Raw genomic sequence first — 24315 nt, 5'->3', positions numbered from 1 at the left:
CTGACAGTAGTGTCACTCCTAGGATGGGGCGGCCACATGGGAGAGGCAGAGATCCGAGATCTCTGGTCTCCGGCGGAGTCTGGACTCCACATCAATCTTCTGGAGTTCTGGGCGATAAGGCTTGCATTGAAAGCATTCCTTTCGCTCTCCAAGGGAAAGTGATGCAGGTGTTCACGGACAACACTACCACCATGTGGTACTGCAAAAAACAGGGCGTAGAAGGGTCCTGGACCCTTTGTCAAGAGGCTCTGTGCCTCTGGATATGGCTGGCACATCGGGGCAATACCCTGGTGGTTCAACATCTGGCAGGCTCTCTGAACGTCAAAGCAGACGGATTCAGCCGTCGATGCATAGTTGATCACGAATGGTGTCTGTCTGGAGGTGGTGCAAGGCCTCTTTCAGCAGTGGGGAGAACCTTGGATAGATCTGTTTGCCTCTGCAGAGAAGCTGTTTTGTGCGCTAGAGGTTTCAAGGCGACACGTTTAGTCTTGAGTGGAACTCATGCCTCCTTTACGTGTTCCCACCTATACCAGCTCAGTCCAGAATTCTGAAGATAAAGAACGACTGGGCCCAAGTCTCCGGACTGGGCACGGAGAGTATGGTATCCAGAGCTACTGAGCATGGCCACAGATCCTCCAGTTAGACTGCCCATTCTAGAGGATCTTCTGTCGCAGTCACAGGGGACGGTACTTCACCCAAACCTATCCAATCTTTGCCTTTATGCATGGAGATTGAGCAGCGGCAGTTGACAGCTTCTGACCTTATGCCCAAAGTCTCTGGTGTTATCTTAGTAGCCAGCCGTCCCTCCAACAAAATGGTATACACCTGTCATTGGCATAAATTTGTGGCATGTTGTGCTAACAAGTCCATTGATCCCCTCTGCCCTATGTCTGAGGTTCTTTTGTTCATCCTTTCTTTAGTCCTGCAGGCCTCTGCTTTGGGCATCCTTCAAGGTTACTTATTGGCTATCTCAGCTTTATTTAGTTTGCCAGACCAGCCTTCCCTTTTTAAGTCTATTGTTGCTAGATTCCTTATGGGACTTACCCATTTGTTTCCTCCCACTCCGTTTATCATGCCTTAGTAGGACCTCAATCTTTTCCTTACTTGATGTGTTCTTCTTTTGAGCCGTTACACAATTGTCCTTTGAGGTTCCTTACTCTCAAAACTGCATTTCTTGTTGCCATCACCTCTGCTCGCAGAATGAGTGAGCTTCAGGCTCTTTCTGTTCTCCATGACAAACTGGTGCTAAATACGAGGGCCTCCTTCCTTCCCAAAGTAGCTACACCTTTTCATGTAGGCCAGTCCATCACTTTGCCTACTTTTTATGCACCTCCACATCCTTCTAATGAAGAGGAGAGACTCCACCGTCTGGCTCCAAAGAGTGTTGGTGTTCTACCTCAATCGTAACAGAGATTTCCAGGTGGACGATCAACTCTTTGTTGGATATGTGGGTGCGAAGAAAGGGAAGGCGGTGCAAATGTGAACCATTTCAATATGGGTACTACCTTGCATCAAAATGTGCTGCACGTTGGCAAAGAAGCAACCTCCGCTCCCTCTCCCCAGCCCCCCCCCCGAGGGATTGCGTCCTCACTCCACCAGAGCAACTGCTGCTACCACAGCATTAGTATGCGGAGTACCTGTTCTGGATAGATGCCAGGCAGCAACGTGCGCATCCCTGCACAAGTTTACAAAGCATTACTGCCTGGACAGTCTGGTTCGCAGAGACGGCAACTTTGTGGTCGTTTGGTCCTGCAGGACTTATAGGATGATCTTGGTTCGCAGCCCACCACCGAGGATGGTATTGCTTGGGTATTATTCTAAGGTTAGGAATCTGCAACTATAAGTCTCTATCAGATAAACAAGTTACTTTTGGTAACTATCTGGTAGAGACATTCTAGTTGCAGATTCCTTACCGACCCATCCATCCTCCCCCACTTACAAACTGATTTCTAGGGCCAGGTATTCCCCATTCAGGGCCTTACCAGTGTTCTTCATGGCTCTGTGCTTTGGCATGGAAAGTCGTGAAAAGAAACTGACAGTACTGCGCCGAGGCGGTGCCTATGTATGACCCTGACGTCATTACGGTGACCATGGCGCCAACTGACTGCACACAAGGTTACTGTTTGAGGAAAAATCTCTGAATCCAGTCTGACGCCTGGGGGAAATTCTAAGGTAAGGAATCTGCAACTAGAATATGTCTCTACCAGATAAATTGTTACTGAAAGTAAGTAACTTGTTCATCAGGGTATCAAAAGAAAATCGGAGGCGCTTGAGTGGAATTTTCATTGGTAACTTTCCAAGCATGTAATTGAATCTTGGTGCTATCACCAACTTGATCTTTTCAGTTATGCCCCAATGCAAGAGCTGCACTTTTTCCCATTTGGCAAAATCCTTCTCTATGAGATGAAGGATATTTCCTTCCATAATACCTGCTAATTGTCTTCTGACTCTGCTGGATATTTCTGCTCATTTTGGACCCATTGAAATGGTACTCCTGTCAGTACTTATGCAGTTATGTGGGAAGTCTTTTGTAATGCCTCATTTGTTTTAGACCAGTAGATGTGTTTTTTTTTTTTTTGGGTCTGTGAAACTGGCAGTGGTCAACAGTTTTTAATATATCATCCATGTAATATTGCAGTTTGCATTCCCCTATCTGCGTCTGGAGTCTTTTGATTGTATCCAACATACTTATGGCTATCGCTAGTGGCTCCACGAACAATCGGATAAAAATGAGGGCAAAGGGCATCCTTAAAGTGTGCCTCTATCAGTTACGATGGTGTCCCACAGTAGCCTGCTGCAGTAGACCTTCACTGTAGGATGCTGATATAGCTGTCGAACTATGGTGATAAAAGTAGCTCCTAAACTAAATCTGGCAAGTGCATGAACAAGACGGGTGTTTTTGATTTGTTTCTGATACGCTGTCCCAGTGGGGGTCTGATGTTTGTTCCCAGCAGATGAGACGTGAGGAAGACGGTCATGTCTGAGCCTTCAGTCGAGGAGGTCAAAGAATCTGATGTTTCTTATCTGTTTTATATATCTGTCTTAAGCATTGTTGAATGTGGAGGATTCCACAGCAATCATTGATGTTGTGATGTTTATTAATTGAGCCATAATGCTTTCCAGTGTGATAATACCGATCACGGAGCCCCCACACCCTTTGCTAGCTCTTTCTTTTACTTTTGCTAGCTGCCTCTTTAAAAAATAAATAAATAAACAAAATAAATTAAAAAGTTGTCAAGAGCTTTACTCCAGGCAATAATCAAATAGATGTAGTCCTAATGTGCTCAGCTCTTCTTACGGAATGGTTCTCAAAATGGTCGTTGCAAAGAAATAAATAGCATCGCCAGCAAAACACCAGTATTTAGTTGGTATTCTTGCAGGGTGCAAGTTGTGTCCCACTATAAGTAATTCCGAGTAGACTAGATCAGACAGTCAAATGGGAGGTATAATAAAAAATAATAGGCCAGCAGGAGGCGCCTGTACAAATAAATGGCACACTATGTAAATGACTGCTGCCTTGGAGGAAGCATGACGTCATGAATGTTTTGCAGGCTCAACCGTTCACTCTGTCAATACTGGTAACGTCCATCCTAATCTAGATATGGAGCAGTTTACCAGCGTTCAAGTCCCCAGTAGCACCAGCAGTCCCATTTGTTGCTTGGAGAGCCAGGTAAGACTCCGATTCCGTTGTCTTTCTTTCTTCGGCTGGCAATTTAAGAGGTGTAGATGTCTGCATTGATCGTTGTAGTGGCACTTGAGTGCGGTCTCACATCTTGCTGAAGACTCTGCAGTTTCACTCCCTTCCTTGGTCCATCTCGTATATCTGTACACCAAAGGCACTTGCCTACTCTAAAAGGTGAAATTCTGCAAGATACCACTGCATTTAACTGACGATCGGGGCCTGCACTTGCGTAGCCTGCTTAGAGAACCACCACATTGCACGACTAGGCTTCACTCTTCCCATCCTCCCCACAATGGTAATGCTTTTAACAGTCTCAAGTTGAATTAATTATTCACAAGTTTAATTGAATAATCAGTAACGTTTAGAAGTACTGTGATATAAAGAGTGCTAATGAGGCTCAAACTAGATGACCAAGAAGACGCCAACACCTGTATTTGGTGATGAGCACCAAAGTAGGGCTTCTCTGTCTGCAAACATGTCATGCAAGCATTTGGTCCCTAACAGCACCACTAAGGCAGATGTGATAGTTACATCAATGTATCTAAATGGTATACAATGCTGATAAAGTTGCAACGTAGCAAACAGATTCACCAGCCAGTAGTGAGGGCTTTATTGGATCTTAACAACTGATCCAGTCATATATGAACAAAGGGTCCCATGATCAGATTATACAGGCAGACCTCAACTGAATGCTAATTTAAAAATCGACTGCAAACTAAGTAGAACCTAAGGATCAATCTTCAACCTCTATGTGGAGCCTCTTGAAAATCTATTTTCCAATAATCGCATCAAAATCTATTGGTACCTCAATGATTAAACTTTAAAGGTTTACTTTCAGCACTGCTTTTCAAGCTCTCAAGAATTTAGATGGTGGTACCTTCTGCTGCATGACATCCCAGACTCAGCAATGGCCTCCCTTAAGAGCGTCCTACACACTATAGAATGCATCATTAAGGATCTGAAGAAATAGGACCACATAACTTCCACCTTGATGGCATTCCAGTGACTTCCTCAGCTGGGCTGTACCAGTTTTAAAGCTAGCTGCATCATTATAACACATTTGTAACTGGCATCCCGTCTGTCTGACCAGCAAGCTCCTGTGATTTTTCACACACTATTGTATGTGGGCAGCACTCACTTATCAGAGTTTGAGAAGCATCATACTTTGAATTATCAGGTGGAATGCATATTTGGAGGAAGGAAAGGCTGGCAGTGTGCACATAGTGTTGGTGATGGTTGGAGAGAGTCTTCACTGGATACACTACGTGAAATGGCAAACTACAGACCAAGAAACTGAAATGTTCCATGAAGCCACAAGTCTTGACAACGTTTGCAAGTGGTAGCCGCCATTTTAGAGTTGGAGTAAAAATTTGTTGTGTTCTGGAGCGTTGTTGGCAAGCAATCATAATCCATTGGTGCTGCAACCATGGCCTTATTGCCAGAGTTAAGGAAAACCTTGAAAACTGTAATTGTCTTGCAATTGAAGTCTTAACTAAAGATAGAAATCCTCTCATCTTGTGGAGTTGTCCATCATATTTCCTGCAAGTGAACAAATGAGCTTAAAACAGTTATCTCCCTGTGATTTGCTTGAATGTCTACATTTTTAGATATACAGCACCATTAGCTTCTGCTATATTATTGGGATACCACTCCACGAAGTTCACTGTCAACATGTTCAAAAGTCATTTGTTCTCGGACATTTGACCAGTTATACATCTGATGCTTTAAAACATCAGTTTTTAACAAAGCACCTTAATGGTCTTTAAATGGTGATCTTTTGTTAGGGCCTGCTAGAGGGAGACACTTCATCGAGTTGTGTTGACTTTTGATGGGGAAGTGCAAATAATGGGGTGACTTAAATGTCAGTCATAGAAACTGCCATGTTTGATGGCATGTGTGGCTGTAGAAACACATGATCTGCATACTTCAGCCATCTAGTCTTGTGTTCGGAAGGTTGCAAGTTGTTTTTGTTCAAAAAGTCTTTTGAGTCACGAGGTAAGGTGATTCCTCTTGCTGGCAATGCCCATGGTCCTGGACTCCATCTTCACATTGTTTTCTTCTGCTCTTGGTTCTGGTCGTGTTTCTTTGGAGCTCCAGTTAGAGACTGTAAAGTTACTTGGTAGTGTTTCAGATCGCGTTATCTTTGTCCCTTTTTGCTACAGGATCGAAGAAATCTGTTTAATCAAACCTTCTGATAAAGGCCCTCTTGGCTGCGTCTTGTTGGCAGCCATTTTCTTCGTATTACACATCTGAGAATGAAAGACTGAATGAACGGATGCCTTTCCGTTTCTGTCTGAAGTGCCATTCTAAATTTCCTCAGACCGACCAACACGTCTGTACCCTCTGCTTGCTGCTGGATAACGGGAGGAAGATTGAGGCCTGCCAGTCCTTCAGGTCAAAGAAGACTGCGCAACAGAAGAGCTTGTCGATGAGAAATGCAGAGGCAGGAGACGTAAGACACGCCCAACATTTTCGATATCGAGGACACCATGTCGGACACAGTAGTTGCAGGAGATGTAGGAGGCCTCAGCTGCAGAGGAGTAGGCATTCTCCATGCAAGGCTCAGACTCTGAAGCCGAAGTGATGCTCGAGATGCTGGACATTCTTCCAGGGCAACATAACATGAGTAAATCATTCCCTGCTCCACCCAAAAAAAAAAAAATGCCACTTCAGAAGCGAAAACGATCAATCCGCCACTGCATTCAAGCCATTTCAGTCATTAAACTGTTTTTGGGCGTCCTTACCTCAGGCTCGGAACTGAAACCTAAGCCAAAAGTATCCGCTCCTACACCAAGACGAACAGCTTTGGTTCAGGCACGGAAAGCTTCCACTTCCCATTTGGCACAGTCTCCCTTAGCACCAAAAGAATCACCAACCTCAGCTCTGACATCGAAAACCAAACCTACTGCGGTACTGATAAAACTCAAATGCAAAAAAAATTCAGAATCAATATCACTACTGGAGCCAATTCTACACAAAAAAAGCAACAGCTTCAAAGCTTCATATTCAGCCAAAAACGGGGAGGGTGTTGGTAAAGACTATTAGCTCCACCTCTTGCAAGGGACTGCTCATGTTTGAGGAGGCTTTAGATCAAGCTACACCTCCAGTCAAAGGAGAATGGATAAAGACTTACAAAAGGCTCAGCCACCTCCCTATCCAGCACATTCACACTCTCTCCTCAACACTGAGTGGCAACTTGGATATTTCACCACAAGGATCACCTCATTCCCTCCATCTTCCAAAAGATACAAGAGTTGGCATGGAACAGTTACATACTGACATAGACCCTTGATGTCAGTATGATGTAGATACTTATACAGAAACAGATATAGAGGCTTATCCAATTAGACCGTCGCCGCCTAACACTACTTTTTTGCAAGAGCTAATAGGGAGGGCAGGTGCTTTCCATCAAGTACCCCTCCATAATGACCCTATAGAGGATGATTTTCTTTTTGAAACGTTAGCGGCTTCACACATCCCCTCGCTAGCTCCTAATGTTTAAAGGGACCTTATTGCATGCGGATGACATTTTTCAAGTCCCAGCTAGACCTCCAGTTTTTACTCCTGGAGTGGAGAAGAAATATAAGGCCTCTCCCTCACTCTATATAAATCAGGAGTCCGATTCGAGTAGACTCTTTGGTAGTGACTAACGCTAGAAAGAGTTAACTCACAAGCAGTGCAAGATGAACCACCTGCTGATAAGGAGAGTAACCTTATTGGTGCTTCTGGAAAGCGTGTCACAGCACAAGCACTAAATCACTGGCACATTGCCAACGCGCAGGGACTCCTAGCAAGATAAAATAGAGAGCATTGGAACGAAATGGAACAGTTACTCCGATACCTCCCAGAACATAAGAAAGGGGGACAAGAAATTGTTAATGAGGGACAACTCATTTAGAATATTTCAACACGCAGTGCCCTGGATTCATCTGATGCTGCTGCCAGAGGTATCAATACTGGTGTCCTTCTACATAGATGTGCATGGTTGCACATCTGGCTTTAAACAAGAGGTGCAACAAACAATCCTAACTGCCCCTTTTGATGAAGTACATCTATTTGCCCCTCAAGTAGACCAGCCCTTATAGAAGATGAAAAAAGACAACAAGGTGGCCAAATCCATGGGTGCGCTTCAGCTTCCTAGCACTCAGCACTTTTTGTAGGCCCCAATATAAGGTAGCCTCAAACCCCTTCAGCTGAAACATCCTCAGCATATAATAAGGGCCAGCACATACATCCTCACACAGAGGATTCTATGGAGCGTCCTCTAGAGGAAGTAATTACAGAGGTAAATAACCCCCAACCCCCCAAACAAACCTCTACAACTACCTCCAAACAGTCACTTACTCCAGCTTCCCTCCGAACATCAGACACCTGTAGGAGGGCACCGTCCGTTCTTTTGCCAGAGCTGGCAACACATCACTACAGATCAATGGGTGTTGGATATTATCCAACATGGTTACTGCCCGGAGCTCAGTTCCACGCCCCCAAGTAATTCACCCCACACTCACAAGCTCTCATAGGATCCCATCACTGACAGTAAGTAAAATGTCTACTTGCAAAGGGAGTAACAGAACCAGGACCTGTTCAGCATCAAGGAACAGGAGTGTATTCCTTTTACTTTCTCATCCCAAAGAAGAAAGGCTTATTAAGACCCATTCTGGATCTCGGACCCCTAAACCATCACATCATATCATGTGGAAATGATCTGTTGGATCTACTCAGGGCAACTTGCTACATCAGGGCAACTTCCTATCAGTGCTAGAAGATTATTTAATGTTTAGTTACTTAAAACCATAATAAAAAATAGATACACTATGTTAAAAAAAGGAAAAAAAAAAACTTTTCTGATGTCACTAAGTATCTGTCAAGTGATTATATACATTGTCCAATCATTTTGATTCGCACTCCATAGGAGCTAATTTTAAAACATAGTTGAGTGTTGCTACTTGAGATTGTGCTTGCTCCAGTGTGAGTAGAGCATCGCTTGATGCCATTATAGCCCATTGTCAGGCATTGAGCTGTGAGCTAACCTCCTGTGGTTCACAAGTTTTGGGGGGGTGTGGGGGGCAGTGCTGATTAATTAAATCCTGCTTTTGTGACACCTGCAATAGACACTTCACCAAAGCACAGTTCAACTGTAGGTCACCAGGTGCAGTGTTAGACCGAAAAAACACCTTTTTCCATATACCTATTCACCCAGCTCATCGCAAATTTCTCAGATTTTTCATGCAAAAGCAGCAAAGTGCTCCCGTTTGGGGGTCACCGCAGCACCAAGAGTATTCACAAAGTGCCTAATTGGTGGTAGCAGCTCACCTCCCCAGACAAAAGGTTGATGTGTACCTTACTTAGGTGACTGGCTTATCAAAGACAGCTTACACAATCTGTCTCTCACCCAAATTCAAACCACAATAGATTTACTTCACAGTTATGGTTCAGAGTCAACTTTCAGAAATCCCAGCTCATCCGACTTCAGGTACAGCCTGGTACCCAAATGCACAGAGTGCAGAACTTTCAAGCACATCTTCTTCACTTTCGTCCCAATATATTGATCACAGTGAAATTAATCATGAAACTTCTTGGAATGATGGCCTCTTGCATTACACGAGTGCCACATTCACATCTTCACATGCACCCATTGCACGAATGTCTATCACATCAATGGTCTCAGACACAAGGTCACTTACAGGATCTAGTGTTGGTAAACGGCCACTCCGTTCGCTGTCTACAATGGTGGAACAAAACTAACCTTTCGAAAGGAAGGCTATTTCTGGAATCTGTTCCACAAGTCATTATGACTACAGACTCTTCCCAAACTGGATGGGGATGTTCGCCTCCAAGAACTCAGGGAAACACAGGGTCTTTGGGATCACACATAGTGACTTCTGCACAACAACTACTATCTGGAACTGCTAGCTGTTCATCTAGCACTCAAAGGTTTTGTGATGCATCTTCTCTACAAAGTAGTCCTTATACACACAGACAAAATGACAACCATCTTGTACCTGCAAAAACCTCGGGGACACTCATTAAAGTTGTCTTGTCTTGCAAAGACAAGTTGGCGTTGGGCGATTCAACACAACATTTACCTGTTAGCAGAACACCTTCCAGGACCACACAACAATTTTGCTGACCTCCGCAAAATGCGGCAACAAGCCCATGGATGGGAATACAACCCAGAGTCCTGCAACCCTACTTCCAAAAGAGGATAGATCTTGTCGCAACAAAGGAAGAAGCAAAATGCCCAAACTTTGCATTCTGGCTCGGACACCATCAGTCTCACGGCAATGCTGTGTGGATGAATTGCAGCAACACAAAAGAATGATGGATAGAGTGCTGAAACTTTTCAAACACTCACCCCCAGTCACAGATCAGGGTTTAATCCTTCATTCTCTTCCTCACCATGCCAACCCAGTGTGGGCCCAGCAATATTTTTGCATTTGTCACCCTAAATGGGAAGGGTATGCCTAGATGTGGGTCCTGTGCTCACTGTGCCACTCGATTCAAGCTAGCCTGGCTGATGAATAGTAATACCGTGAAACTGGTTCTAGGGTGTTGTTTCTGGTTCAGGGAGAACCTGGCTTGGCACTTCGGGCTGGACTGTTCCCATGGGGAACAGGGTTGAGACTGATTTGCATATGGCTGGGTCTAAACTGGGTTGGTGCGGTTTGAGCAAAAAAAAAAAAATGGATTAAACCCAGATCTTTGTGACTGGGGGTGAATATTAGCATTTTTCAGCATTCCGTCCATCATCTATTCTTTTTGCGTATGGATGAATTGGTCAGGAATACTTGTCTATGCTTTTCCACCTCCCACTCCTTCCATATAGGGTTCGGAAACTTGGGCAAACTTCTCTCACACTGATATTAGTGGCACCCACATGGGCAAGACAACCATGGTTCACCAATCAATTGGACCTATCAAATGTGTTTCATGAGAAGCTTCCCCTCAACCTGGACCTTCTCACTCAGTAACCAAGGCCAAATCAGGCACCCAAATCCCAAGGAGTTGAATCTTGCAGGTTGGCTCCCGAAGTGTGAGAATTTGAATATTAAAATCTACCACAAGAATGCATGGACATTCTTAAAGAAACATGTAGACCAACCACAAGAGCATATTATGCAGCAAAGTGAAAATTACTTGTCCACTACTGTCCCTCCAAAAAATTGAGACGCTTTTACAAGTGTCACTACAAAATATTATTTTGTATATCCTACATTTGCATAGGGCTAACTTAGCATATACTTCAATAAGGTTACATTTAGCAGCCATCGCTGTTGATCTCTAGAACAGACAACGGTCTTGTCTTTTCAAAATCCCTGTCGTAAAGGCTTTTATGTAAGGGCTTAAGTTGATACAACTGAGATTGCCTCAAGTACCTTCTTGGATCCTTGATGTGGTACTCACTAGACTTATGGGATCACCTTTTGAACCACTACATTCATGTCCTTTACAACTTCTTTCGGGGAAGGTGGCCTTTTTAGTTGCAATCACTTCAATAAGACGTTTAAGTGAGCTCCAGGCATTAACCTTGCAGGAACCCTTTTTTCAAATAAATAAAGACAAAGTGGTTCTTCGCACCAATCCAAAATTTCTACCAAAAATAGTAACTCAATTTAATTTCAACCAGACTATTGAATTACCTATTTTCTTTCCAAAACCGGATTTGGTTGCTGAAAGCCCTCCACGTTAGATGTGGAAAGAGTGCTAATGTTCTATATTGAGAGAACTAAAACATTTAGGAAGACAAAACAACTCTTTGTTGCCTTCTCTCTACCTCCAAAAGGTAACACTGTTACTACATCAAGTATAGCAAGATGGATTGTTAAATGTATACAAACTTGTATGCAAAAGGTCTACCTGTTACCTCTAGAGCACACTCAACAAGTAAAAAAGCTGAATCCATGGCATTTATAGGTATCATACCCATAGCTGACATTTGTAAAGCAGCTGCATGGTCAACATCTCACACATTCACTAAACATTATTTTGTGGCTGTTCTAGCACGCCAGTAAGCCAATGTAGGTCAGGCAGTGCTACATACTTTTTTTCCCCAAACTACTGTAATGCCCACTGGTTAGCCACCACTTCTTGGGAGGAACTGCTTTACAGTGTAAGCAGACTTTGTGTATCTACAGCCGCACATACCATCAAACGTAAAAAGTTTCCTACCCAGTAAGGATCTGTTTGTGGCATGCAATGCTCTAGATTAACATGCGCCCACCCGCCTCCCCGGAAAGTTGTGGTTGTTTCATTTTTGTAATGTACATTTACACTCATGGTCAATTTCTCTGGTACCTGTTTACACTACACTCCATCCACACGCCCCTTCCGGAAAACAATCTGAAGGTGGAGTCCAGGACTATGCACATTGCTAGGAAGAGGACGAGACTCAAAAGACTTTGTGACTGAGAAGACTTTTTTGAACAAAAACAACCTGCAGCCTTCAGGACCCAACAGTAGATGGCAAAGGTATGCTGATCATGATAATCTACAGCAATACATGCCACAAACAGATGCTTACTAGATAAGTAACATTTTCCTTATATATCTGTTACTGGTGTTGGACATCTGATAGTTGGGAACTGCCTCTTGCCAGCTACACACAAAGCTCCAAATGAGTTTTCTTTCCTTGTGGAGAGGAGACTAAGATGATTTATCAAACTGAAGTATGATGTAAGAGTCAGCAGTTTGAATTTAAGGCAGATAAGTGCACCCCCCCCACCCCCCGCCTTCGTGAAGCCCAGGCGTTGGGATAATTTGTCCTTTCCAGAAGTGGAGCTTCAACTGGGGCACCTACTATATTTATATTTGTTAGTGCTTCCTGCTGAGATTTAATTTCTATGAAATGAGCAACATGGCCAGAACAGAAGCTCACCTTCTTTATCCAACAAGAGTCCACAGTTTGCACAAAATGTCTACCCAGCTGGAGCCCTTTCTACTAGTTAGTAAGTGCTACCTCGTTGGGTAAATATGCAATGTGAACCCCCTTTTCTTCTCTCCCCCCACCCCCCTCTCTGCCTCTCTCTTTGGGCTGAAGTCATCCCCCCGGGGCCCAGTCTTCAATAAATGGAGGAGGGGACCTGCATGACCCCAGACTGATTTTGGCCCTAGGGACCCTAGACAGGGAGCTGCTAAACATGCATCTCCCCTCTCTACGGCCAGACAGGGAAATTGAGGAAACGTGCTCCCAGCAAGCAAGAGCTGTTTAACAGCTCTCACTTGCTGGAACCAGAAAGCATGTTCTGACTTGGCGGGAGCTGTCAAAACTCCTGCCAAGTCAGGGCAAACAGCTTTGCCCTGGGGGATTGGCACCCCGGGACATAGCAGGGGCCATCTCTAGGGGGTGATGGTCCCCGGGGCCATGTATGGCTCCATGAGGTGGTCCCCCCCCAAGCTTTGTATTTGTCCCAGGGAGGTGGTGGTCTGCAGGGCCAGGGGTTTGCAACAGACCCCTTCTTTCTTTTATTTTAACCCCCCAAATCATGTAATTCACTGCTTGCCCTGGGGAGGTGGCAGTTCCGGGGGCTGAACAGGGGTGGGGTGGGGCTTTTAACCTCCAAACCATCCAGTGTTAAATATAAACGGCTACATTGTGATCTGAGTTCCATTTGTTCTTGGACTCGCAAGATATGTAGACCTTTCTTCAGTTCTATATGGCTACTGAAAAAATTAAGAAAGAAACTGATAGGAGCCTCCGATGATATAGGATTGCCCTTCAATTATTGATCTCTTTTAGGACTTTGGGTGGAGGTAGGAATCAAACAAATGAAAACCGAAAACGTTTAAGTTTGTTGATATAGAAAAGAGTTTTCACTCAGTCTTTTTTGAAGAGGAAAAGGCAGACACGCACTGCACTGAAAAAGACTGCCTCAGGAACATAATTAACAGCAGCCGTTTTTTTTATGGGTCTAATCTTCACGAGAAAGACAATGGACAACGGCCATCTGATTCTGCTGCGACGACTACTGCACAACAAGGATTCAATCATCCTGCCTCTGATATGCGCCCCAGTCAACGGGAGTATTTCCAGCCACCTGTGAGCCAGACTCCTGCTATTTATTCCGGAAAGACGACCGAGGCCTCCCCTTGACACCCTGCCCACCTCCCTCCCTCCTTTTGCAGATCTTCACCCTCTGAATGCCTTCATGTGGAAGGACAAATTCAAAATGCTCTCACTGGCTGAAGTTCTGTGTCCTGGATCCGGGCAACTGGATGGTAGTCTTTGACATGCAGGACCCATGCTTTCAGGGGGTTCTCATGTGGTCCCACAGATGTTATGTCGTTGATGGTCGGCCAGGAGCATTTTCAGTTTTGTTGTTTTTCTTTTGGTCTTCTGCGCTCCTCGAATGTTCATGAATGCAATGGTGGGGGTTGCCACCCACCTTTTGGAGGTTGAGATACTAGTTTTTGTCTAACTCAGTGACTGTTTATTGCATGTTTGCCTCCGTCAGTCAACAGACCACACCCTTGTGACATGGTTTGGGGTTAAGATTAGCAAGCCGAAGTCACATAGGACTCCTTTTCAGAAGCTGCCTTTGATAGGAGCTGTTCTGGACATGGACAATTCAAGGCATTTTTCTTATCGTAATGAATCCAGGGCATTGAGGATATTATACTGATGCTTCAGCCTCTGTCATGCATTTCAGTGAGAGCAACTGTGAGGCTTCTTGGCTGTTTTTCTTTATGCATCCTGCTTGTCTACTTCGTCAGATTGCCCATGCGGGCTCTGCAGTGGGAACTGAAGTCTTAGTGGACCCAGCATCAAGGAAACCTTGAAGATGTCATCTGGATTTTGGGTCTCTTCCCAAACAGTAGCGACTACCCAACCACCTCTCTTCCTTTCTCACCCAGAGCTGACAGTGGTGATGGATGCCATCAGATCTATTGGAGCTCCACGCCTGGCTTTGAAGCACTTCCTGCTATCAATCTAGGAGAAGCTGGTACAGGTTTTCACTGGCAATGCCACTGCAATGTGTTAATGCAGTACGCAGGGTGGAGGTGGCTGGAGCATCAGGGCATTTCCTGATTGTGAACCACCTAGTATCTTTTAAACGAGCTCAGCTGGTGATGCCTGACAAATCAAGGGCAGTTGTAGCCGTAGATGGAGCAGGGCATCTTCTGGCAGTTGGGAGAACCCTGGCTGGATCTTTTCTCTGCTAACTTCTGTAGTTGCCAAGAACTCTCTCCTAAAGAACACTTTCTTTAGGAGGCTCATTAGCTGGAGTGGAGCAGGGAGCTCCTGTATGTCTTTGTATGGCTGCGCTTCCTCCCACAAGTTCAGAAGGTCAGGAACGACTGGGTGGAAGTTTAGTGGATCTGGATTGTGCCAGGAGAGTGTGGTACCCGAACTTCTGGACATTGAGCATCTGTCCTCCCAACCAGGCAGTCCAGCAATAGAATGAGCACAAGCCGTTGATGGTGTTTGATCTGTTACCTGAGGTTGTGGCTGTCATCCTTGCTGCCAGTCTACAAAGTTATTTTATTCTGGCAACCGTGATAAGTTTGTGGCCTGGTGTAGAGACCGCAAAGCAGGTATGCTTTGCAAGCCATAATTTTGTTGTTTCTTGTGTCTTTGGCCCAGCAGTCTTGCAGTGGGCACTATTAAAGATTTTGTCGATCCTTGTGGCCTTTTTCTGTTTACCTGGCCACAAATCCTTATTTAAGTCACCTGTTTAGTTGCGGATTATTGAAGGTTTGGCACACATCTTCCCTCCAGAACCGTTTGTGATACCACAGTGGGCTCCTAATTGTTTCCTCGCCTTCCTCATGTACACCCCGTTTCAACCAGTGCACAGCAGCTTGCTGTCATATTGGCTCTCAAAACTATCTTCTGCACTTCAGCTGATGGCAACGGTGATCTCGAGGCTCTCTCGGTGCAGCCTTTTCATTGGTGCTGTGATTCCAGGGACTACCCAGATGTTAAGGGGGGGGTGGGGCGCTACCGGCTTGCGCTCACTGTGAACTCCTATTTTACCACTTTGAATGACCATTGATTACTTGAGAAACACCATTGAAAGGCCCTTGTCCAAAAGTCCAGTGACCAAAGCTTGTTTCAGGTGTTGCGTTATATGGCGAATCTGTTTTAGATTTGTACATCAGTTACAGCCACTTTGATTCCAACAGATTGGTATCTGGTTCTTGCTTCACTGCATTTGCCTAGTCTCTCACCCGTTTTTCCACTGATGTTTCCTACCTTGTTCTTTCTACCAATACCAAGTAGTCCAGTGTCTCTGTGATTTGCTTGTAGCTCGTATCGATGGCTGGACTGTCTCCTACCATCAAATGGATGTGTGCTCCGATCGCCACTCCTCAAGACTGACAGAAATCTTGCCTCTCTGCAGGTGTGTTGCTAAAATGTCACTCAGTTTATTTTCTGCAAAACGTGGTAAGATTGCTATATAAATAAGGCAAACACCTCCCCCCTTCTACTGTTGCTAAAGTTGAAATCCACCACAAGCTGTTCTGGTGAATGAGGTTCTGTTTTCCCCATATCACAAGTGTGGCATCTTTACTCACATCACTTTGGGAAGATGCACATAATGCATTGCAAAACAAAATCCAAGCCTGTCCTAATCGACCCTTTAACCAAGGTAGGCTATTGTCCATCTAGAGTAGTTACCAGCGGTTCGAACTGAGTACAGCATCTTAACCCACCCAATCTCCTGTTTTAAGAGTAGCTATGCTTGGGTATGCCCAGAGGGGTCCTGAAGCACTTTGTGCCATTGTAACTTGCGTTGGTTCCCATTCAGAGGATGTAGTATAATAGTCAGTCTTTTTTGAAGTGACAAAGACCCATGCCTTTGACCTGTTTATTTAAGGTTACCATCATGCCGTGGCAAGTTATCGGCCCTTTAACCTTTTGCTGTTAAATAATTACTCTTTTACAGATGACGAAATTCTGCCCGCAAGTGGTTTCTGAAAAAAGTAGTTCTTTGCCTTCCTTTCCTCTTGGTGTAGGCTGCGCGCTTTTATCAGACTATTGGGAAGGCAGAGTGAGGCTTGGGAGGAGTGGGAAAGGTCCTTGTCCGCAAAAGGAGAGTGCAGTGAGCTGGTCTCGAAGAGGATGGCTGTAGGCCGGCAGTGACTTATTGTATTGTAATAGTATTTATTTAGCGCTTACTACCCCTGACGAGGCGTCGAAGCGCTTTTCGGCTAGCCAATTGATTCAGTGAATTTGCCTTTGATACGGCTTGGTTTTGGTATGGAGTGCCGCTCTATTCTGCGTCCCTTCACTGTTTATTGGGTAAGCGCACGCCTGCCATTGTCCTGACCTGTTAGTTGTTAGGTGAGTTACTTTTGTCCCAGGGTTTGTAGTTGTGTCCATTATTGAACGCCTCCACGCACGCTTTTTTCGGGTTTTAATGCTTGAACTGCTGCTCTTTAGAAAAATAGCGTTGCCCTGCTTCCGTCACACTCTGCTCTGCACTGACGGTTCTATGGATGATATCTGCCAAGGATTCTTAGATGCTGGTGTTTAATGGGATCGTTGCCTGCTCGGGCTGTGCAATAGACGAACGTCTCTTTTTGATGGGGAGCACAAGTAGTCAAGCATTTACAAAATGGGGAATCTAATTCGGGCATTATCTAGTGAAATATTCCATTTTAGAAACGGAGTGTTTTGCCGGGCCTCCGACATTTGCAACAAAATTGATTCCGGTGTGGCAGAGTGGAGTCGCTTGTCTTGCTGTATGCACTGGAGTGAGTTCACCACTTCATTCGACTGGCCCCATTTAGTATAATTGTGTAGTTGCTTCCCCAAAAGCAGAAGGAGATCCCGATTGCGGTGTCTATGCTCACTATCAGCCATGGGAGGTTCCAGTGTCTTTGGATGTGCGCAGGGTGCACAGTGCCTTGATAACTAACTGGCAGGAAGTAGTACAGCAGAACAGAGGCGATAGAAGATCAAAACTATAATCGAGTCTGCTTGAGCTCAATCTTTTACTGTGGGAAGGGTAATTAATCTGACGTAGTTTGCATGAATTGGTTAACTTGCACCATTACGAACTAGCTGTTCATCCTGACGTGGATGAACCCCCACCCAGCTGCTGCTTGATGTCTTTCTTTCTCTGGATAGGTTTACACGCTGTCTGTCTGCGGAGATCGACTGATCGTGGGGACTGCGGGCCGCAGAGTCCTGGTGTGGGACCTAAGGAACATGGGCTACGTCCAGCAGAGAAGAGAGTCCAGCCTCAAATATCAGACGCGGTGCATCCGGGCCTTCCCAAACAAGCAGGTAAGGAACAAGCTCCTCATTTCAACGCAAAAGGCTTGCCTGTTTGCTCCCAGTATGCATTCAATGTGCTTTCCTTCTGTAGTAGACCTGCACAATCTAGGGCACACGAATCAGATGTAATCCTATTTAACTTTCTTTCAATCCAGTACTTAGCAGTGACAACCTTTCCTGGTGCTGTTCTTAAACAGAAGGGTATCTTTTTTTTCCTCTGACCCCTTTTTTTGCTAACAGTGACCTTCTAATGAGCAGTTATGAAACAAAAGGGAAGTTGTTTCTCATAGGGACCAGAATAGGAGCTGCATATTATAAGCTAACTCTTGGCCAGTCCTCCCGCAAAAATAGCAAACTTCTTCCGTGTCTATAGTGCAGCCAGTCTTTTAAGCCCTTCGGTCTTCCCCAGCCCCCTGCTCCTGATATGCATAGCTAGGGCAGTCTGTTTCTAGTTCAGTCTAAATCCAAAACGTATATGAACAATAATATAGATGAATGAAGGTGGCAGATGCCAATAATAGTTATTTGGGTGCATTATCCTGAACGGCTGGAATTTGTTGGGTAAGTAAGTTCCGGCCACAGTGTCTTGGAGTAGAACACATCAGATATGTTTTTTTGTGCGCTGTGAAGAACTGTATGGATTTGTAAATACCACTTTAAAGTTGACACTTGGCAGACGCTATTCTTCCCCCTCTTAGTTTTTGGCACTTTACAAGGGGAGGATACTGGAGTTGCATGTTGTTTTTTTTTTCTTTATCTGTAACTAGGGTTGTAACTAAGTGACTATATGGTCCTCTCTTCCAGTTGAAATGTCAGAAGTTGAAATATGGTTGCTGCCGCTGTTATCTTTCCACTTCTGAACTTGAAATGAAGTACCAGGAATTACACTTGCATTAACCTGTGCAATGCTGCATGGGTAAAATGTGGACTGGTCCCCATTTGACAGCAGTAGACATTTTAAGAAAGGACTGTTGCTCATTCACATTTTGATTACTAAAAATTGAACAGGAAACGAATGTCCGAGCTGTTTCTGTAGTCCTAATTTCCTGTCCCGTCTTCAGTTTGGCCATTTAGACAATCTTTTGTCTTGTCTAAATAATAGCTTTAAGTTTGCTTGACATCCAACTCTGAGGGCTGTTCTTCTGGGGCTCTTAATTCTGGTTAGTTGGTAATCTGCAGTTGGCTAGGACTAGGCACTGCGCGGAACCAATTTATGCATGTGAAATGTCGTGTAAGGTTTAATAATACTAAAAATCTGTATCTTGGTAAATGTCAAAGTAATTGCTATCGAAAGGTCTACTTTTCACGAGCAATGCTTCAACTTGTGTTCTGTTTTGCTTGTCTCCTTCCCCACCATCCTGTCTTTGGTTGCTCAGTTCCCTGCTCCTCCCATCGTCGTTGTTGCCTTCGTACCACAGTAGACCAGGCTTTGTCAACGCTTGTTTTGGCAACTGAGAACAACAAATTGTTTCTTCCATATACTGAAGTGTAAAATGTTAATTAATTGCATGGCACAAAATGTTCCCTTAACAAGTAATCCGCTCCAGTTAAGGAAATCTTCCATCATTAACAGCTAGTGGCACAATGTATTGTATGTACTGCCCCCAGTTCCCGTTCCTCTTGTACAGTGCTCGATTTTTATTTTTTTGTAGTCTTGTTTTCATTATCTAAATATTCCTACATAGTGTACCACTAGGGCATTTTAGTTTCCACTTTAATTCCATCCTTTTCAAGAACTTCACATAAACACACTGGCTTCTGCGGCTCACTTAAAATTACAGCGCTCTTTTTAATCGACATTGGTGATATCTCTTAAGTTCCCTGTCGGAGAGCAGAATATAATCACAGTACTGCATTGCAGAATATTAGAATTGCTGTAATAAGGGTCATTAACAACTCAACCTAGACAGGAATGATACAACTTTTACAAATGACACTATAGGCAGTCTTTTTTTTTTTTTTTTTTTTTTTTTTTTAAGCCAAGCTCTGTTGCTTGCAGGAGCAAATTGCATGTATCACCTCAGACATTCGCATAGCCTTGCTTTGCCCTCTACCTCACTCGTACACATACTGTGTAACTTCTCCATTCCTTCCACGTATTGGAAATGTGTTTTGCATGAAATGGAAGCCATTGTCGATTAAAATAGTAGTCAGAAGAACTTGGATACAAGTCTTGCATGATTTCTCACTTGTTCCCAAGCCTTTAAAACGTGTATATGCATTTGTGGTAGAATAAAAATGCAATTTCCTTCTTTTGAGTACACCTGACCTGTCCTGCATTCCAGCAACAGATGTCCAAAATGATGCAACTAGCTTCATTTGAGCTAATTTTATACAGAGTAAACTTTCTGATGGAAAGTTTTCACCACATATTTCTCACCTTGTGAACACCCCAGGCTGGATACGGAGAATGTTTCTCTCAGCACTTCCTTCGCACTCTGCTAGGTGGCATTTTGCAGCTCCACCCTTTAGTTGACATGCCCTGAAAGTGACCGGGCCATAATGAAACCACCACGTCAGTTTCTTTCTTTCTGCACCTTTTAAGCAGATCTGTCTTTCATTTTCTGTCACTTTACAGAAAATTCTCTTGAAATGTTTTCCAGTGTGCAAAGGACTCCTCTTACTAAAACAATGGCAGTGACTGACCATCACAAGATCTGTTTCTGGTGCCTCAGCGCAACTACAAGTCATATGACAAAAGTGGCCAAATTAACCTGAAGGCCAACTGGGACCACAAGGCTAAACTCTTGACGAGCACCATAGGAAGTCGAGGATTCCGATTTGTTCTTGGTCCAGGGGCCATTCCTAAGAGCGCTTCATCACACTCAAGTCAAAATGAAAAAAAGTACAAGAAGTCCAAACTTCGCTCCCTCTTTTTCAGCCAGTCTTGAGATGTTGCTTGGACATAAAGGTACCTCCAGATCGTGGTCATCCACCACAGATATGACTCCTACACTAGTCCCGATCCACCCAGAGTTCCCACGTCCGTCAGCGGCACAGCAGTAGATTCAAGCCTTCAAACAGGCTATCTTGTACATTTTTGAAACTCCCTTAAATACCACTGGCATTCCTTTGGGCCCCATGGATCTTGGAGGACTCCTGTCACATTAGTGCAGCAGGATCTGTCCTGAGTGCCACCTGCAACTCTTGATCCCACTCTGCTGGACGTCCCAGCTCCTGAGCTGACAAATGCTTTGGCTCCATCTCCAACAGTGAATACCACTCAGGTTCCTAATATGTCGACGTTGCAGATGGTGGAGGATGAACCCGTAGTCCTTCGGACTCTGAAGCAAATCCACTGCATCCTCCAAATTTGCTCCCAGCGCAACCTCTACCACATTCTGATTTGCTGCCGAAGAGATTTGCAGACCTGTGCCACATGACGACTGACTAATTGCAAGTATATTGCAGACTCTGGTTTTTGAATCTCCAGCAGCCCAGCCACTTTGATACCTCTCTGAATAATGGTCTCAGTTCTCCACCTGGCCCCTCCACGGAGGAATCTTCCTCTTTCACCATGGCATTTAGGAGAGTGGCAGAAGTGCTTTTTCTCCTGCTTCTTCCTTCATTCGAGGTTAAAAGACATGTACTGACTGAGATTTTACAGCCCAGGTAGACCTCTTTAGAACCACTGCTTCCATTCAATAGAGTCCTCAAAGAGACCCTAGTGGACCTGGCGTCATTGTAGCATTTTCTTGGCCATACAATATCTGGCAGAATTTCTAAACTTCAGGGAGAATAAACTCAGCTGCTGTTGCCTGTCTGCTGACGAATGGTGACTCCACTCTAATGTGATGCAGGGCATCTCCCAGCAATGGGGAAAACCCTGTCTGAATCTCTTCACCACTTCCAAGAACACACAGTGTCCGGACATTTACAGGTTGGAGTTTCCAAGGCAATTCTCAATAGGAAATGCCTTTCGATTGGACTGGAGCTTAGAACTTCTTTACACCTTCCTTCCTCTACCGATCAAACTACTGAAGATTAGGAATGCCAAGGCTCAAGTCATCCTAGTGTCTCCTGATTGGGCCAGGAGAGTTTGGTACCTAAAAGTTATGGCCTTGAGCATCTGTCCTCCGGTCCAGTCGCCTATTTGGGAAGATCTTTTGTCGGAGCAGCAGGGTAGGATCCTGCACCCGAGCCTGCAAAACTTGCACCTTCATGCTTAGAGGTTGAGCAGTGACTGCTTACTGCTTTTGTCCTTCCTCCCGAGGAAGTGAATCTCAATTTGACAGCCAGGCGGCACTCCACCTAGCTCAGCCTTGCAGGATGCTGGCAGAAGTTTGTAGTGTGGTTTGCGTCTGATGGAGATATCTACCTGCAGATTCCTTACTTTTAAATTTCCCCAGGTGTCAGACTGGATCTGTAAGATTTTTGCGTGAGCAGTACCCCTGCGCACCGTCAGGAGACTTTGGTTCCACATGGCTTTGTTAGCGCCAGAGTGACATCTGTTACCTATAGAGCTGTTGCCCGGTCTGACTTAGAGCCTTCCTATGTTTCGAGGCGCCATAGCAACCCCCTCTCAGATAAGGGAGTTTGTTGAGGCCATGCAGCACATCTTTGAGCAGCCGGCATGCCTTTGGCCCCTGTAGAGTTGGAGGTGGGCCCATCATGTTCCGCACCGGCAGCTTCGGCCTCTGCTCAGATGGGCCCCTGTGGATCCAATCTGGACCGGCACTGGCCGTGCCAACGTGACCTTCCCAGTTGCTGGTCCCGCTGCCAGTGCTCCTGGAGGCGCCAGCCCAATTCTCATCCCTGAAGACTGAGTCAGAACTGTTTCTCGGTGCCGACATGGCCCATTTGTCCTAAGTCGTTCCCTAAGCTTTTTTCCCAAGCAGCCAGGCTTAGGAGAAGAATGGGAGGGGTCACTGGACTCTTCAGAATACAAGTTGGGAACATCTTGAGACTGGTATGAGGAACTAGGAGATGCCAGTGGAGTGAACACCTATCCAGATACTGGTTTGCCTTGTCCTCCTCCTGTGGCTGCGGAGGAGGGTGCCTCATATGCAATGGTGGTGAAGAGGGCAGCAAAGGTCCTCATCCTCAAACTTCCCTTGGTAGTGGTCAAGACTAACTTCTTGATGTAAGTGCTTCAACCTGGAACTTACACTTCAGAATTCCCGCTCCCTTTGAACAAAGCACTGACTGATGTCCTGCTGGGAACCTAGTCCAAACCCAGCACAGGGGTTCTTGTGAATAGGACAATTGCCTGCCGCCATCGCTTTGCCCCAGGTGACTTAAGTTTCCTTAACCAGCAGCCCACACCTGAGAGCCTGGTAGTCCTTGCCTCAACTTCCCATGGCACTTTACCTGCCGCTCCCCCAGACAGGGAGTCCAAAAGGCTGGATACCTTGGGAAAGAAGATATTTTCTTCTGCCTGCCTAGCATTTTGGTCAGTGATCACTGCAAGCCTTTTGTGCTGTTATTCCCACGCTCTGTGGCATACGGTTGCACAAGTACTGCCACACTGGACAGAGCTGTTTAGTCAACGGTGGCTTAGACTCCATGTCTGGTTTTTCACAGGATGTCCAAGCCAGCCTCATGGACATACCCTTCGTCTGGACCCATCTCCTCGGGGAGAAGGTGGACTCTGCGCTGGATTGCTTCAAGGACTCGTAGGCTGCGGCCATGACCTTGGGCCTCTCTCTGAACCATTGCTCCCAGTCTGCTTTTCGCTCCTTTCGTGTCTACAGAAGGGGCGTTCCACCGCATCATCCCTATGCCAGCCACTGTACGGCGAAAGCTTCCCACGCTGTGCGAGGACATAGTGCATTCTGACTCCATGGGTCAGGCAGCCTGAAGTAGTCTGCCACCAAACCCCTGGCAGCTGCAGCCTCTAAGCCCTCCTAGTCTGCTTCTGCAAGACCATGGGTGCCCAGTTGGGGGAGAGTGAATCCAGCATCACCTCCTCCACTGGCAATTCGTTACATCCGACAAATATGGGTCTTGCATATTATTCGGAGGGGCTACTCTACTCCCTCCCCTTTGAATCTTCTGCCCACTGCCTACTTCAGATATCGCAGCCATCTCTTTAGCTCCCTTGGCTAAGAAAGCCATATCTTCCTCTCTGAGTAAGGACTGATGATCCTCCATCAGCCGTTCTTATGATGGTGGTAAAACTAATTTGCATACTGCTAGGTCCAAACTAAGGTAGTGTGGGAAGCAAAAAAACAATGGATTAAACCCAGATCTTTGACTGAGGGGGGTGAATTTTTGCATTGTTCAACATTCAGTTCATCTGCGCTTTGTGCTTTTAGCGGATCACAAGTGGCGTCTCCATTCGGAGGTGGCGCAAGGACTTTCAGCAGTGGGGAGAGCCTTGGTTAGATATGTTCACCTTAGTATAGAACGCCCAATGTCAACTTTTCATCTCAAGTGGAGTTCAGGCCTTCTGTACGCCTTTCTGTCC

The 24315-nt window shown here is 45.3% G+C and overlaps 1 protein-coding gene across 2 annotated transcripts in view; it reads left to right on the top strand.

The window, feature by feature from the left end:
• Positions 1–24315, top strand: part of BUB3 (BUB3 mitotic checkpoint protein) — a 75689-nt gene that overhangs the window by 34642 nt on the left and 16732 nt on the right. For both annotated transcript variants that reach the window (XM_069239138.1, XM_069239137.1), the window contains exon 5: positions 17757–17915. In XM_069239138.1, coding sequence (XP_069095239.1) covers positions 17757–17915 — 159 coding nt within the window. The remainder of the gene's footprint in view (positions 1–17756; positions 17916–24315) is intronic.

The sequence above is a fragment of the Pleurodeles waltl genome, chromosome 6 (genome assembly GCF_031143425.1).
Source record: "Pleurodeles waltl isolate 20211129_DDA chromosome 6, aPleWal1.hap1.20221129, whole genome shotgun sequence".
Lineage (NCBI taxonomy): Eukaryota > Metazoa > Chordata > Amphibia > Caudata > Salamandridae > Pleurodeles > Pleurodeles waltl.
The sequence above is the reverse complement of the archived record's forward strand: the minus strand, read 5'-3'. Positions and strand labels throughout refer to the sequence as shown.